Raw genomic sequence first — 13851 nt, forward strand, 5'->3', positions numbered from 1 at the left:
ATGGGTAACCCACTCTCACCTGTATTAAGCAACCTATATGTGGAATTCTTTGAAAAGAAACTATTAAGTAATATTTTACCACCTTCAGCAGTCTGGTTTAGATATGTTGTTGATGTATTATGTCTCTGGCCATGTAATGAGGACCTAAAAGCTTTCCTGCCACAACTTAACAACTTAGCCCCCTCGATCCAATTCACTGTGGAATTAGAGCAAGACTGTAAATTGCCATTCCTAGACTGTCTGATACACAGAATAGGTAACACTTTTAAGTTCAGTATTTATAGAAAACCTACTAATGTGTGTTCATACATTCATTATTATTCTGCCCACCATAATAGAGTCAAACAGTCAGTATTTTCAACAATGTTTTTACGTGCTTTGAGAATTTGCAGTCCGGAATTCATTGATGAGGAATATAAATATATCTATAATATTGGCTCAAACCTTAAATACCCTAGATCTTTCATAGACAAATGCCTAAACATTACTAAGAAAACTTTTTATAGAACTGATCCCAAGCTCACCCATGACCATAAGAATATCTTAATATTACCATTTCACAAAAATTTCTCACACATTCCTTTACAACTAAAAACCTGGAACGTCAATGTGGCATTTAAAAACTCATGCACTGTTAAACAAATGTTAATCAAGAACTCCCCCAACAACACAATTGGTTGCATTTATAAAGTTCCTTGCAAGGAATGTAATATGTTTTACTTAGGCCAGACAGGTAAAGATCTTGTAACTAGACCTAAACAACATAAATATAGTGTTCATTTGAGGGATAACAAGCATTGCATTGACTGGGATAATGCCTCCTCAATATTACCTTGTAATTCAATTGATAGTAGGAACATCATAGGGTCTAGTCTCATTAAACATACCGAAGCATTCAACATGAATTTGAGTAATGGCATGTACAAACTGGACAATTTTGTAATTAAGAAGATTTGTAACCAGGTGAGAAGGTTGGGTCACCTTACCCTCTGACCTGACTACCGACCGTTGCGGTGCTATTTAAAGATTAGTAGGGTCATTACCTAATACCTGACCATTGTGGACCTAGTCTCACCCCTCCTCTGTATATATACACCTTGTTTTGTACTTCTCCTTCGTCTGTACTCACCCCTGAAGATGTGAATTATAAGAAAGCGCTTGGGAACTTCGTGTTTTCTTCTTTCCTTGTGGTTATCAGCATACACACATATATATATTTATATATATATATATATATATATATATATATATATATATATATATATATATATATATATATATATATATATATATATATATATATATATATATATATATATGTATATGTGTGTGTATATGTATGTATAAATAAATAAATAAATACAAAATAAATAAAGAAATAAAAAAATAAATAATAAAATAAATAAATATTGAAGTGATAACCGTGGTAACATTATGAGATGTACTTATTACTACCATGCTATTGTACTATTCCAGATGATACTGAATGTTACATAATACTTCCTTGAGATAAATGTATAGTATATATCAGGTGCCTCAAAGAGAGCTCAGATTCTCAACTGGCTCAGCCATGTTAATATTGTTATTATTATCCATTCTGTATCTGTATTTTTCTGGCTAAATAAAATGTTTCAATTCAATTCAATTCATTTGCTTAGGGGGAGTAGGCGGTTGGGATTACACTTGCCTACTCCGTTTCCCCTCTGATTCCCTGCCATGTCAGCATCTCTTTCAACTCTGGCTTTGAAGTCATCAAGGAGCACAACTTATCTTCTCTGGGGATAGAGGTGAGCACTCTGTCAAGGTCGGCGTAAAAGGCCTCCTTGATGTCATCCTCTGCATCCAGTATTGGGGCGAATGCACTGAGGAAGAAGGCATGACGTGAGTGATTCAGTGGGACTCAGAGCGTCATGAGCCGCCCGTTGACCCTAAAAGGCATGTCAGTTAGCCTATGTAGGATGGTTTGGTGGATGGCAAATCTAACTCCATAAATCCGGTTTGTCTCCCCAGCAGGCTTACCCTCCGAGAAGGAAGTATAGCCGGATCCCCGTTTTGTGAGTCGACCCTCGTCTGGAAGCCGGGACTCAGTAATGGCTGTTACTCGTATGTCGATGTTATACCTAGACAGCCCTTTTCCCAGAAGGGCGGTTCTTCTTTTTCAGGACGCTCATTTGTGCCAGTGTCCAGAAGGGTCATGACATTCCATATAGCGACAATAAAAGGTTGTATATTTATTTTTTCTTTCATCTGTGATTATGTTTTCGACAGCATAAGGAGACCTTACTAGGTGGGGCTCCCCAAGCTATGTTTAGGACACCTTTCCTAGCCCCCTCTCCATGTGGGGTAAGCAAAGCGGCTCCTGGAAAAGGTTGCTTAGTCGCACAGACAGGACAGGATTGCACTGCTGCCTAGATTCAAGTGCCAAAGCGACCATTTTATCTATTCCGTTCACATGCAAAGTTGTGACTAGAGACTCCCGGCAGTCATCTCTGCCTGTCCCCATCGCCACTCGTCTGTCGTCATAGGACATTTGGCGGCTTAGTGGTTCTGATGATGATGAGTATGATGAGCTGAATGATGGCTGCGCGTGAGTTGATTTATGTGGCGAGGCAGGAGTGCAGACTGCAACCACACATCTTGGCTTTTCCTTTTCCTGATCCAGTGGTGCAGGTAACTGCAACGACTGGGGAGAGGGAGAGTTGCAATGGACTGCCGATAGCCCACTTTGTTGGGTTTCGCCTTAGTAGCTTATTCACCTTGCATTGCCTTCAACCGCCGGTGTAGTCGTTGGCTTCCCTTGTTCGTCACCTCTTCCGTCTATTCCGCCTTATACCTACTCAAGGTTACTCCCCAAGGCAGTGGAGCAGTGGTTGGTAGGCACCAGGGTGTGGTGGGCCGATGTGCCGTCCCTCTGGAGCCCACTGCTACTCTGAGATCCTCTTCTGGTCTAGCCTGCGACTGCGAGGCACCTAGTTACCGTGTGTTACCACGAGAAGGCACAGCAAAAATCTAGATGGTGAAGTGGTTGTGTACTGGCAGGGGAAGACTTAAGCCAGCTGCTTTCCTGTTCACCACGAGGGCTAGCCAGCTGTGGTAGCTGAAAGCGAGAGGAAGCAAGCAATGTCTGCAAATGGACACTATTATAATGCTGCCACACTAGTTGCATTGCAGCCCCCTTTTTGCATACACACACACACACACACACACACCGACGGGTCAAGACGCACCTGGCGCTGCTCTAGCAGCAGCCACGTCAACTATTATGTTGGCCCATACCAACTCCCTCCCCTGAACCCTCCTCCCCACCGGAATATCAACAAGTAAGCGCCAGAAGTTACTATCTCATTTGGGAAAGGAATGGAACCAGTGTTGAATAGTGGTGAACAGTGCTTAAGTCAGTGAAAAACAACTCGGCAGTTACAGTTGAATCTTACCCAAGCTAACCTTCACACAGTGAGGTCCCAGGTACCCAGTCATAATTCCCCTGAGACTCCACGATAGGGAGGCCTGGGACCACACCTCACTCACTTGAGTGAGTGAGTTCCTGTGGCAACAGACTACGTGGTGTCCCCATGATGCTAAGACACCACGTAGTGAATGAGTTGCTACAGCATCATGTGAGGTTCCTCATAATACCATCTGTGAGGGAATTACTACACCACGTGATGCCCCTCATAACACCATCTGTGAGGGAATTACTACGCCATGTGATGCCCCTCATAACACCATCTGTGAGGGAATTATTACACCACATCAGGCCCCTCATACACCATCTGGGAGGGAATTACTACACCACATCAGGCCCCTCATAACACCATCTGTGAGGGAATTACTAAACCACGTCAAGCCCCTCATAACACCACCTGTGAAGGAATTACTACACCACGTGATGCCCCTCATAACACCATCTGTGAGGGAGTTACTACACTACGTGTCTGCTGTTCAACACCTCAGCTCACATGATCTACGTGACCTCCGCTGTAAACATTAATCTGTATGTCCACTGTATGTTCCTTCACCTTTCTCTAATGAAGGCTTTTGTTAAACCACCATGTACGTAATAAGTCATTTATGTCCAATGTATATTTTCAGCCTTCGGGCTGCAGAACTTTTTCAATAAACCGTTTATTATTATTATTATTATTATTATTATTATTATTATTACACACACACGCACACACACACACAATTGCAGATACTTAAAGAAAGTGATAAGTTCATTAATCAATATATTCATAAATGATAAAGTTTTTAATAACTTATTTATAACTGTAAAATAATGCAAAGTTGAGGAACTATTTTATGGGTGAATATTTAATTCACGATTCAGCTAATTCATGACTCTTTAACCCAAGGAGATTGAATGGGTCATTCAACCTTCTTGGTTTAACTAAGGTCACCTTGGTTTAACCCACTCACGGCTGTATAATACACTCATGTCTATAACCCACTAATGTCTGTATAACTCACTCAAGTATGTATAACCCACTCATGTCTGTATAACCCACTCAAGTCTGTATAACCCACTCATGTCTGTATAACCCACTGTCAGTTACAACAGCTTACCACTCCTCTCATGTTATGTTGGATTATGAACGCCCATGACAGTCACGGGTATAAAATGAACAGCCTTGACAGCCACGGTTATACAGTGAACAACCATGACGGTCACAGGTATAAAATGAACGCCTATAAGAGTAACGGGTATAAAATGAACGCCCATGACACTAAAGGGTATAAAATGAACGCCCATGACAGCAAAGGATATAAATGAACCCCCCTGACAGTAAAGGGTATAAAATAAACGCTCATGAGAATAAAAGGTACATAATGAACGCCCTTGATAGCTTTGGATATAAAATAAATGCTCATTACAGTTACGGGTATAAAATGAACGCACATGATATTATAGGGTACAAAATGAACGCCCATGACAGTAAACGGTATAAAATAAATGCTCATTACAGTTACGGGTATAAAATGAACCCCTATGACAGTCACGGGTAAAAAATAAACGCCCATGACAGTCACGCATATAAAATTAACGCCCAAGGAAGTCACGGGTATAAAATAAACGCTTATGACTGTTAAAGGTATAAAAAACGCCCATGATAGTCGCGAGTATAAAATGAACGCCCAAGGGAGTCATATATATAAAATAAACGCCCATGACAGAAATAGGTATGGGTATAAAATGAAAGCTCATGACAGTCACGGCTGTAAAAAGAACGTTCATGGGTCACAGGTATAAGAAGAACGCCCATGACAGTCGTGGGTATAAAATGAACGCCCGTGACAGTCACGGGTATAAAATGAACGCCAAAGGCAGTCATGGTTATAAAATGAACGCTCAAGGCAGTCATGGGTATAAAATGAACGCCCATGACAGTCACGAGTATAAAATGAACGCCCATGACAGTCACGGGTATAAAATGAACGCCCATGACAGTCACTGGTATAAAAAGAATGCCCATGACAGTCAAGGGTATAAAATGAACGCTTATGACAGGTAAGGGTATGTATATCCTGACATTTTGGAAGTTGTGTCACCATCACTGTGCATGAGAGGAGGGAGGAAGAAATGTGAGTGCACTGTAGTGTCGTAATAAAAATACTGAGAATAAAACTTAATTTAAGGACAAGTGAAAATTACCTTTTATTTCGGTTTCATTGTAAAAGGCCGGTGCGTATTTATAGACAACATCCGGTTGAAGAAGCTTAGAAACAGCCTCGATAGCATCAGAAGCCTGCTTGGAGAGATATGAAGCCGGCTTGAGCTCGTAGGAGACCGGGTGTGGATAAAAATTATGGAAGTAGAACAGGAGGTAGGATGAAGTGAATGCCAGCAACACTAACACAACCTGACGGCACATCACAACGCACCTGTATAGGGATAATTATGTGCCATTATCATTCTACCAGCCACCACACTCACTCTCAAATTAACAGCAGAAATATGCACAACCAACAAAGAATTGGCCATCCCTCAGACTCCTCAATCTTCGATCAATACCTCATTAACAGACTGCTGTCATTTTACCTCTCAGTGGACAGTTACATAACAAATCTTGTTGAATATTCTATCCTGCGAAGGATTCCATTTCCAAATACGTTAATGTTTGGCCCACAACACCCTCATGACTGCCTACGATATAAACAAACAATTTAACTCTTGGAATAATTATAAACTTCTTCAGAAAGAGAGAAATATATGTAGATTTTTCTGGTAAGTGGTCACTTTTCAGCTTCTGGGAGATAAAACAAAAGAACATAATTATGAACATTAAGAATGGAGGAAACTGCATCGGACCTAGTGCCCCATACCGGGCAGTACCGTTGATACCTAACCCTTATTGCTCATACAGGGTATATCCGTCCATCCTACAGTATATTTGAAGCTACCCAGTGTGTTCGAGTTAATGATAGTGTTTGATAACTTGTTTTACGCATCCACTACTCTTTTTCTAAATTTATCTAAACTAAAACCATTGGTACGAGTTCGCTCTGTGTTGCAGTAAAGAGTGTCCACTGTCATATCACCTAAGACCCAACAATCTTATTCTTTACATCTGCCTAAGATCTTATATATTCGTTTGTTTTGTCCATCCGACTGTACCCAGTAAATATCTTTCCATGCTCCCTTGATCAGCGCTCATCTCTTGTCCTAAAGGTCATTGGTTCAACCCTGAAACTACCAAGCTGTATATGGGTACCTAACTTTATAGTTCAGTAAGTGAAGGAGGTCGAGTGCAATGCCGGTCATGCTGTTTCCTTCCTAAGCAAATAGTACAATGCGCTTTATCCACACTGTCCCTAAAGGTTCGTCATGCCCCTGGGACTCCCACTGGTACTGTGTTGTGGCCCTCAGTCAAAACTGCCAGCACACACTTTTTTTTTCTTCCAACTACGTCGTACACTAGAACATTATTTTTATTCTCAGATAAAAGGTCGTGCTGCTTCTCAATATATGAATTTGTCCTCCAGATATACTACACCCCAGTTTGAGTTGTATTTTGCATTTCGCCAAATTAAGAATCAAGATTTAGAAATTCGTGCAGACATGTAAACAAACTGAGAATCTAACTACAAGTACTAAGTATTTATTATTCTTGAAGAAAAACTAACAAACAACCAGTGGCCGTCAACTGTACTTTTCCTGGCCACGTTAAAATTTTGGAACGTTTCTGCCAATTTTGCAAACTCTGAATTTCCTCAAATTACACGATGAACAGTTTGTTTCTATAATTTACTCGTTATGGATCTCTTTCCTTCCTTTGTTCATTTTTTCCAATATATTTTTTCTTGCAAACACTATGAAAAATAATATACTGTATATGACACGTCAACAAGAAAACATCGATAGTATTATAGTCGGCAATATTGAGCACCTTCTGACATCATCTAGAGTATATTTTGTATGTATGTATGTATGTATGTATGTATGTATTTCTTCCGTAAGTGTACCTGTCCGTGGGCATATACTGTAAGCATCAGACTTAAAATTTTCACCAACAATTTAACAAATAATATCAGCAGTATCACCAACAACCACAATAAACACGTCACTTGCACCACCACGGTTACGACACTGAAAGTTTTACCACAAACAAACAGATCCAAATTTTAAGACACAGGGCAATGCGGGAGAGCCCGGGACTGGAGACCTTCCCTCTGGTGAGGACCGAGTTTAACTGGCAGTCACACTCGCTCTCACCTCGCCTCCAATTATGATACTTGGGGAAGCCCGAGTAGAGTCCAATTACTCTCTTGACAGAGCGCGGATAAGGTATGAAAGCTAAGCACTAAACATAAAAGTCCCTAAATAATTTCTAACACCAGAAAGAGATCCAGGAGGGAGACACGACATCCAGTATAAACGAAGGTAATACATGAGAGGCTGGACGGTTCGGTGTTGACAACTCTCGTATAGTTATTCACTATCGGGCAGCCCCACTGAAGGACCTTATAGTGTAGGATATTTGTACTTTCCTAAGGGCGTTTGACAGCACAAGGTAGAGTACCGGAGGCAAGAACAAGTGGACGGTGAAGAGACAAGGATCATGTAAAGTCTTGGATGAACAGTTAGAAAATGTTAAAAACATATTTGTGCCGTCTACAGGAGGCTTAGAGATGTGGGAAGGTTTATTAATGACTTAAGTACACCCAACCTAAAAAAATGCCAAAAATTGACATAGAAAAATGACTAGAAGCGAGTAATTACCGCTGTAAAATTAATGAAAATTTTCAAAGAATCATGAGAAATTAGGATACAGATCCTTAATCTACAAAATCGGAATTCTGATGTTATGACCTCATGTTTCAAACCATTAACTTTTTTTTTCAAAATCTAATTACATCGCTCTTTTCGAGACTTTGATGAAGTATCGAGGGTCAAACAGCTGGAATTTGGAATTACAGTACTTGGAAAAAGTCATTCAATTATCCAAATTCTTACTTTTTGACCCAAGATCCTTAATCAAGATTAGGTAAGATATTATGATATAGTCTACTCTTGCGCTCTCAACTACTACTGACAGTTTATACGACGGATACTTCTAAGGTTTTTAAGAAAAATCGAACTCAGTCTTAAAAGTATACTAAAGAAGCAATTACCCATTACCTACATTAAACATAATATTATTAAGTACACAAATAGTTGCAGGAATCAATGCAAACACATTTCACCTAACAATAATACGGGAATTAGCCTGACAAATGAAACAGATTAAGTAATCGACACCAACTTGGTTAGAGAAACATTGTGGACAACAACTGGTGTACACTGTAACAATGATAACATCTTTATTCCAAAAAGCTATCGACAAAATGAAGAATTCACATAAATGTTGGTTACAATATTCTCACATTGTTGGTAACACAAAAATGTTTTCCCGTTGATGAGTAAATGTTGGTAACACCGATAGTTGTCAGTGGTGTGAACCACAGCAGCAGTTCACTTCGTTGACGAGCGAGGTGTGGAGTGAGGTGAATATTCTCTTGTTTATTGTATTATATCACTCCCACACTCATTGCTGTGGGAGCCCACAAATATAAGCTACAAACACATCCAGAAGAAGACTGACGTGTAGAAGGAGATTTCAGAACTTTTATAAATAGTAAAAGTTGAGGTTGAAAATAAGACAAATTACTTAACTATATGATATTTTCACCGCTGTTTTCAACTTTGCTGTCCACAGTGTTACCAAAAATTGTGCTGGTGGTGTGGATTGGTTGTAAGTTTGTTACCAACAGTGTTAAAAGCTTTGGTTTAAAATGTTTACAACAATATTCCTAACACTGTTGCGTTGGTGTAACTAAACTGACAACACCAGTGGCACAATCGTCAACACCTGTTACAATATTCATTTTGCGCACAGGTGTATCTCACCACAACACCAGCTGATGAGCGGAAACTACCTCCCACAAAACAAATCCGTTCCTACGCTCTCAATTGCCCCCCAAAGAAACCCAGAAAAAAGCAAATAATAATAATAATAATAATAATAATAATAAAACACACAGGCCACTACAAACACCAACCAACACGAAACATAAAGATACACAAAAGAAAACATAAATGAATGTACTGTATATACGTGGCTATACTTCACACTGTCATAACACGTCACATTCCATTATTTTATTCTGTGCGCAATAGAGAAAAGGTAGAGATACCTTGTCGTCACTTCAGCCAAATAATGAGAATAAAAAAGGAAACAAAATTACGTCTTTATAGCTGGTAGCCTTTGCCCGGTGGCTTCTTAGGAGCTGAATGTTTCTGCTTTCTTTTACATAACCACACACACACATACACCCTGGGACAAGATACAAATATTTCTACCACACAACCACACCCTGATGCAAGACAAGTCCAATTTTGTGTGGAGGATCTCTAGAAAGAATTTCGCGGCCCTATTTACCACGAAAATGCGCAATTTTTTACCTCGATGACTGTTTCAACTCATCTTGACTGAACTATACAGGTGAAGAACACAGCGACTTGTTCAAGGAATGGGATCATCTGAAGATTCGCCCTCTACTTTATTTCTCCTGAAGGTTAATCCTCCAAACTTAACCTAACCTAACCCAACCTAATCCTCCCAGGTAACGTTGACCTTCAGGAGAGTCTAATCTTCAGGTGAAATAATTTGCGTCTACACAACACTACCACTACCACGTGGCATTGTATACCGCCAGAGAGTGTTGTCGGCACACATAACAAAAAACTTTATGGTGGTGAACGTGTTGGGAATGTGTCCACGTCAAACGTTACAGGTGTTTCAGTGATAATAAGCATTCGGACGGAAGAATTATACTAAGATGTAGCTGCAACGAGAAGTGTGTTTGCCAAAATGAATATCAAATAGTTGCTTTTAATGACAAAAAAGTGAGTTTGCCAAAGAAAAGATTAAATAGATACTCAATCAATCAATGAATCAGAGTACCGTCCTCATATCTAAGGGTTGACTCCACTCTACTACGTTACTTATAAAGAAAAAAGTGTGTTTGTTAGAGCGGAATATTTTTTTTCATAACACCATAATGTTGTATTCCAACACTCCTATAGAATTTACCTCCTCATATTAATAATGTAATTAATTCCTTGGAAACATTCCACCTCAGGGCAAGACTAAGAAGGTCAATGCTGACCTAACACCAGCTATCACCGGCGCCCACAGTGACCAGACTAGGTAAATTCAGGCCAAAGTCTATGGATATTACATGACAGTGTTCACCAAAATCCCTTGAATAGTCGTTTCTTAGTATATTGTAAGTTCTGAGTCCAACCACATTACCTAATTTCCTAAAAAATGGGTATCTTTTTACGTGAACATTTTTGCCAGTGTTTAGTGAACAAATATTTCAGATTGCTCAGATCAGAACGGTCTATTGTTGGTGTGTTCTACATCTCTGATGATCCTAAATAATCCTCGATCACAGCTTCCTCAAAGATGCCTCCATAGCTTGGATTTGTTTAGGTAGAAGTGATGATCTTCCTTCTTATTATCTTATTATGGACATCATAATTATTAATATATATAAATATATATATATATATATATATATATATATATATATATAAAATATATATATATATATATAAATATATATATATATATATATATATATATATATATATATATATATATATATATATATATATATGTAATGAGACAAACTCACAAGAAGACAATTACATATATAGGTAGGAAGTATAGAGAGTAGGAATGTAAAGATAGGAAACTTGGTAGCGTGGCCTGATGTTATTTGCACAGCGTCACTACGCTTATCTTATCTCGTAAGTCATCACATATATCACTTAAAGGGACAACTTGTTAAACACCTCTTGATACAACTATTTATTACTTCACCAATGACATGGACACATTAATATCACTATTATATCGGGGTACTAACACATTATGCTTTACGTTACTTGACACTGACTCTCGGACACACCTGAATGAATACACTTCCCACAGTAGGTAACTCACCCTAGGACGTTCTGACAAGACTCACGTGTACTCCTGACGTAGGCCCAGTGAGTGCTGGCTGGGCTGCCTCCTATGGGAGAGTTCGCTTAGCTGGCGATGCCGTGGTCTGGTCGGGAGGTCTCTCCCGACCTGGGAGGGGGACGTGCGTGACTCTGCTTAGTGGACCGAGGACGACCCGAACGGGAGGGGGATGACAGCAACCAGAGTGGAGAATCAGTATGACCAGAATCAGAATGATTATGATAATCCCGTGGACAGGACTGTAGGGCCTTTATATATGGGGTCGGCCCAGCCGGCTTCTGACCTCAACAATTAACACTAAACTGGTTTGATCTAGATAGCCGTGTGCAGGTGTGGTCCTGGCCAGTGTCTTGGCTAGGTGTCGGTTGTAGGTCACCCGCCTCACGTCATTAGTGGGCAAGGTCAAGTCCCTTGGGTCGACCTGAGGTGTCAACCCGGAATGTGGTGGTACCGAGGTCTGCAGTGCTCTTGTGATATATATATATATATATATATATATATATATATAGTCAGGTATTAGGAATGACCCTACTAATCTTTAAATAGCACACAACGGTTGGTGGTCAGGTCAGATGGTCAAGTGACCCGGCCTTCTCACCTGATCACAAATCTTCTTATATATATATATATATATATATATATATATATATATATATATATATATATATATATATATATATATATATATATATATATATATATACTATATATATAGTAGGGTCATTACCTAATACCTGAGCATTGTGGACCTGATCTCACCCTCCTCTGTATATATACACCTTGTTTTGTACTTCTCCTTAGTCTGTACTCACCCCTGAAGATGTGAATTACACGAAAGCGCTTGAGAACTTCGTGTTTTCTTCTTTCCTTGTGGTTATCAGCAGATATATATATATATATATATATATATATATATATATATATATATATATATATATATATATATATATATATATATATATATATATATATATATATATATATATATATATATATATATATACAGTATATACATCTAATATATACTGTTGCCACAAGCAGTAATGAGTAGGATGACACATAAACAAACATTATGTTAGGCTGTAAGTCATGTCATGTTTATTGGGTGTGTCTGCCCGTATACAGTATATAGAGTATTGAGATGGTAGAGATGGAAAGACCCAGAGGAGGTTGGGGCGTTGAGTGGTAGTAAGGGGAGCTTGTTTGTGTATAAAGAGATAAGATTGGACCAATACGTTGAGATACGAGCGAGCTAACTGATAATGACGGAGAAATGAGCAATAATCTGAATAACTATTTTTCAACAGTTTTTATCACCGAAAATTTAAACATGATACCCGAGGCACCGACTCTACTCAGAGATAGTGAAGAAAACAAATTAAGCGAGATAGTAGTGACTAGTAACGATGTTAATATGCAAATAGACAAACTGAAGCCTAATAAGTCACCTGGTCCCGATGAGATATTTGCCAGAGTATTAAAGGAATGTAAGGAAGAGCTTAGTATGCCCTTAGGAAAGTTGTTTAACATGTCATTAAAAACAGGTGTAGTACCAGAATCCTGGAGGATAGCGAATGTAATACCGATTTTCAAGAAGGGGGATAGATCACTATCCTCTAACTACCGCCCAATCAGTCTAACATCAATAGTAGGTAAATTACTAGAATCAATTATTTCAAACTCTATTCGAAACCACCTGGAGAAGCACAAGTTGATCAATGATTCCCAACATGGCTTCACAAGCGGGCGTTCATGTCTAACTGATCTATTAACATTCTTTTCCTCAGTTTTTGAATCGGTGGACGAGGGGCACAATTATGATGTGGTATATCTCGACTTAAGCAAAGCCTTCGACAGAGTCCCCCATGAAAGACTAATTTGAAAGGTAGAAGCGCATGGCATCAAAGGTAATATCCTTAAATGGATTAGGGCGTGGTTACGGGACAGGAAACAGCGAGTGAGCATAAACGGCACTAAATTGCATTGGAGCAAAGTCACTAGTGGAGTTCCCGAAGGCTCAGTACTTGGACCATTATTATTTTTATATACATAAACGACATAGATATCGGCATACACAACAACATAAGTAAATTTGCTGATGACACTAAAATAGGACGTGTAATTATATCTGACGAGGACTCTGCAAAACTACAGGAAGATCTAAAAAAATTTTTCGAATGGTCGGAAAAATGGTAGATGAAATTCAATGTGGACAAATGTAAAGTACTCAGTATAGGGGATGTAAACAGGGAAACCAGTTACCAGATGAACAACGATGCCATTGTGGAATCCGACTGCGAGAGAGATTTAGGAGTAATGATAAGTAGGAATCTTA

At 39.1% G+C, this 13851-nt stretch overlaps 1 protein-coding gene across 1 annotated transcript in view; it reads right to left on the reverse strand.

The window, feature by feature from the left end:
• Window positions 1-8158, reverse strand: part of LOC121873191 (galactoside alpha-(1,2)-fucosyltransferase 1-like) — a 35288-nt gene extending 27130 nt beyond the window's left edge. Inside the window, exons 1-2 of the mRNA XM_042376539.1 lie at window positions 7602-8158; window positions 5654-5883 (exon numbers count right to left, since the gene is read on the reverse strand). Coding sequence (XP_042232473.1) covers window positions 5654-5873 — 220 coding nt within the window. The 5' untranslated portion in view covers window positions 5874-5883; window positions 7602-8158. The remainder of the gene's footprint in view (window positions 1-5653; window positions 5884-7601) is intronic.
• Between the last annotated feature and the right edge of the window lie 5693 nt (window positions 8159-13851).

This window comes from Homarus americanus, unplaced genomic scaffold, assembly GCF_018991925.1.
Source record: "Homarus americanus isolate GMGI-L3 unplaced genomic scaffold, GMGI_Hamer_2.0 scaffold32929, whole genome shotgun sequence".
NCBI classification, from domain to species: Eukaryota; Metazoa; Arthropoda; class Malacostraca; order Decapoda; family Nephropidae; genus Homarus; species Homarus americanus.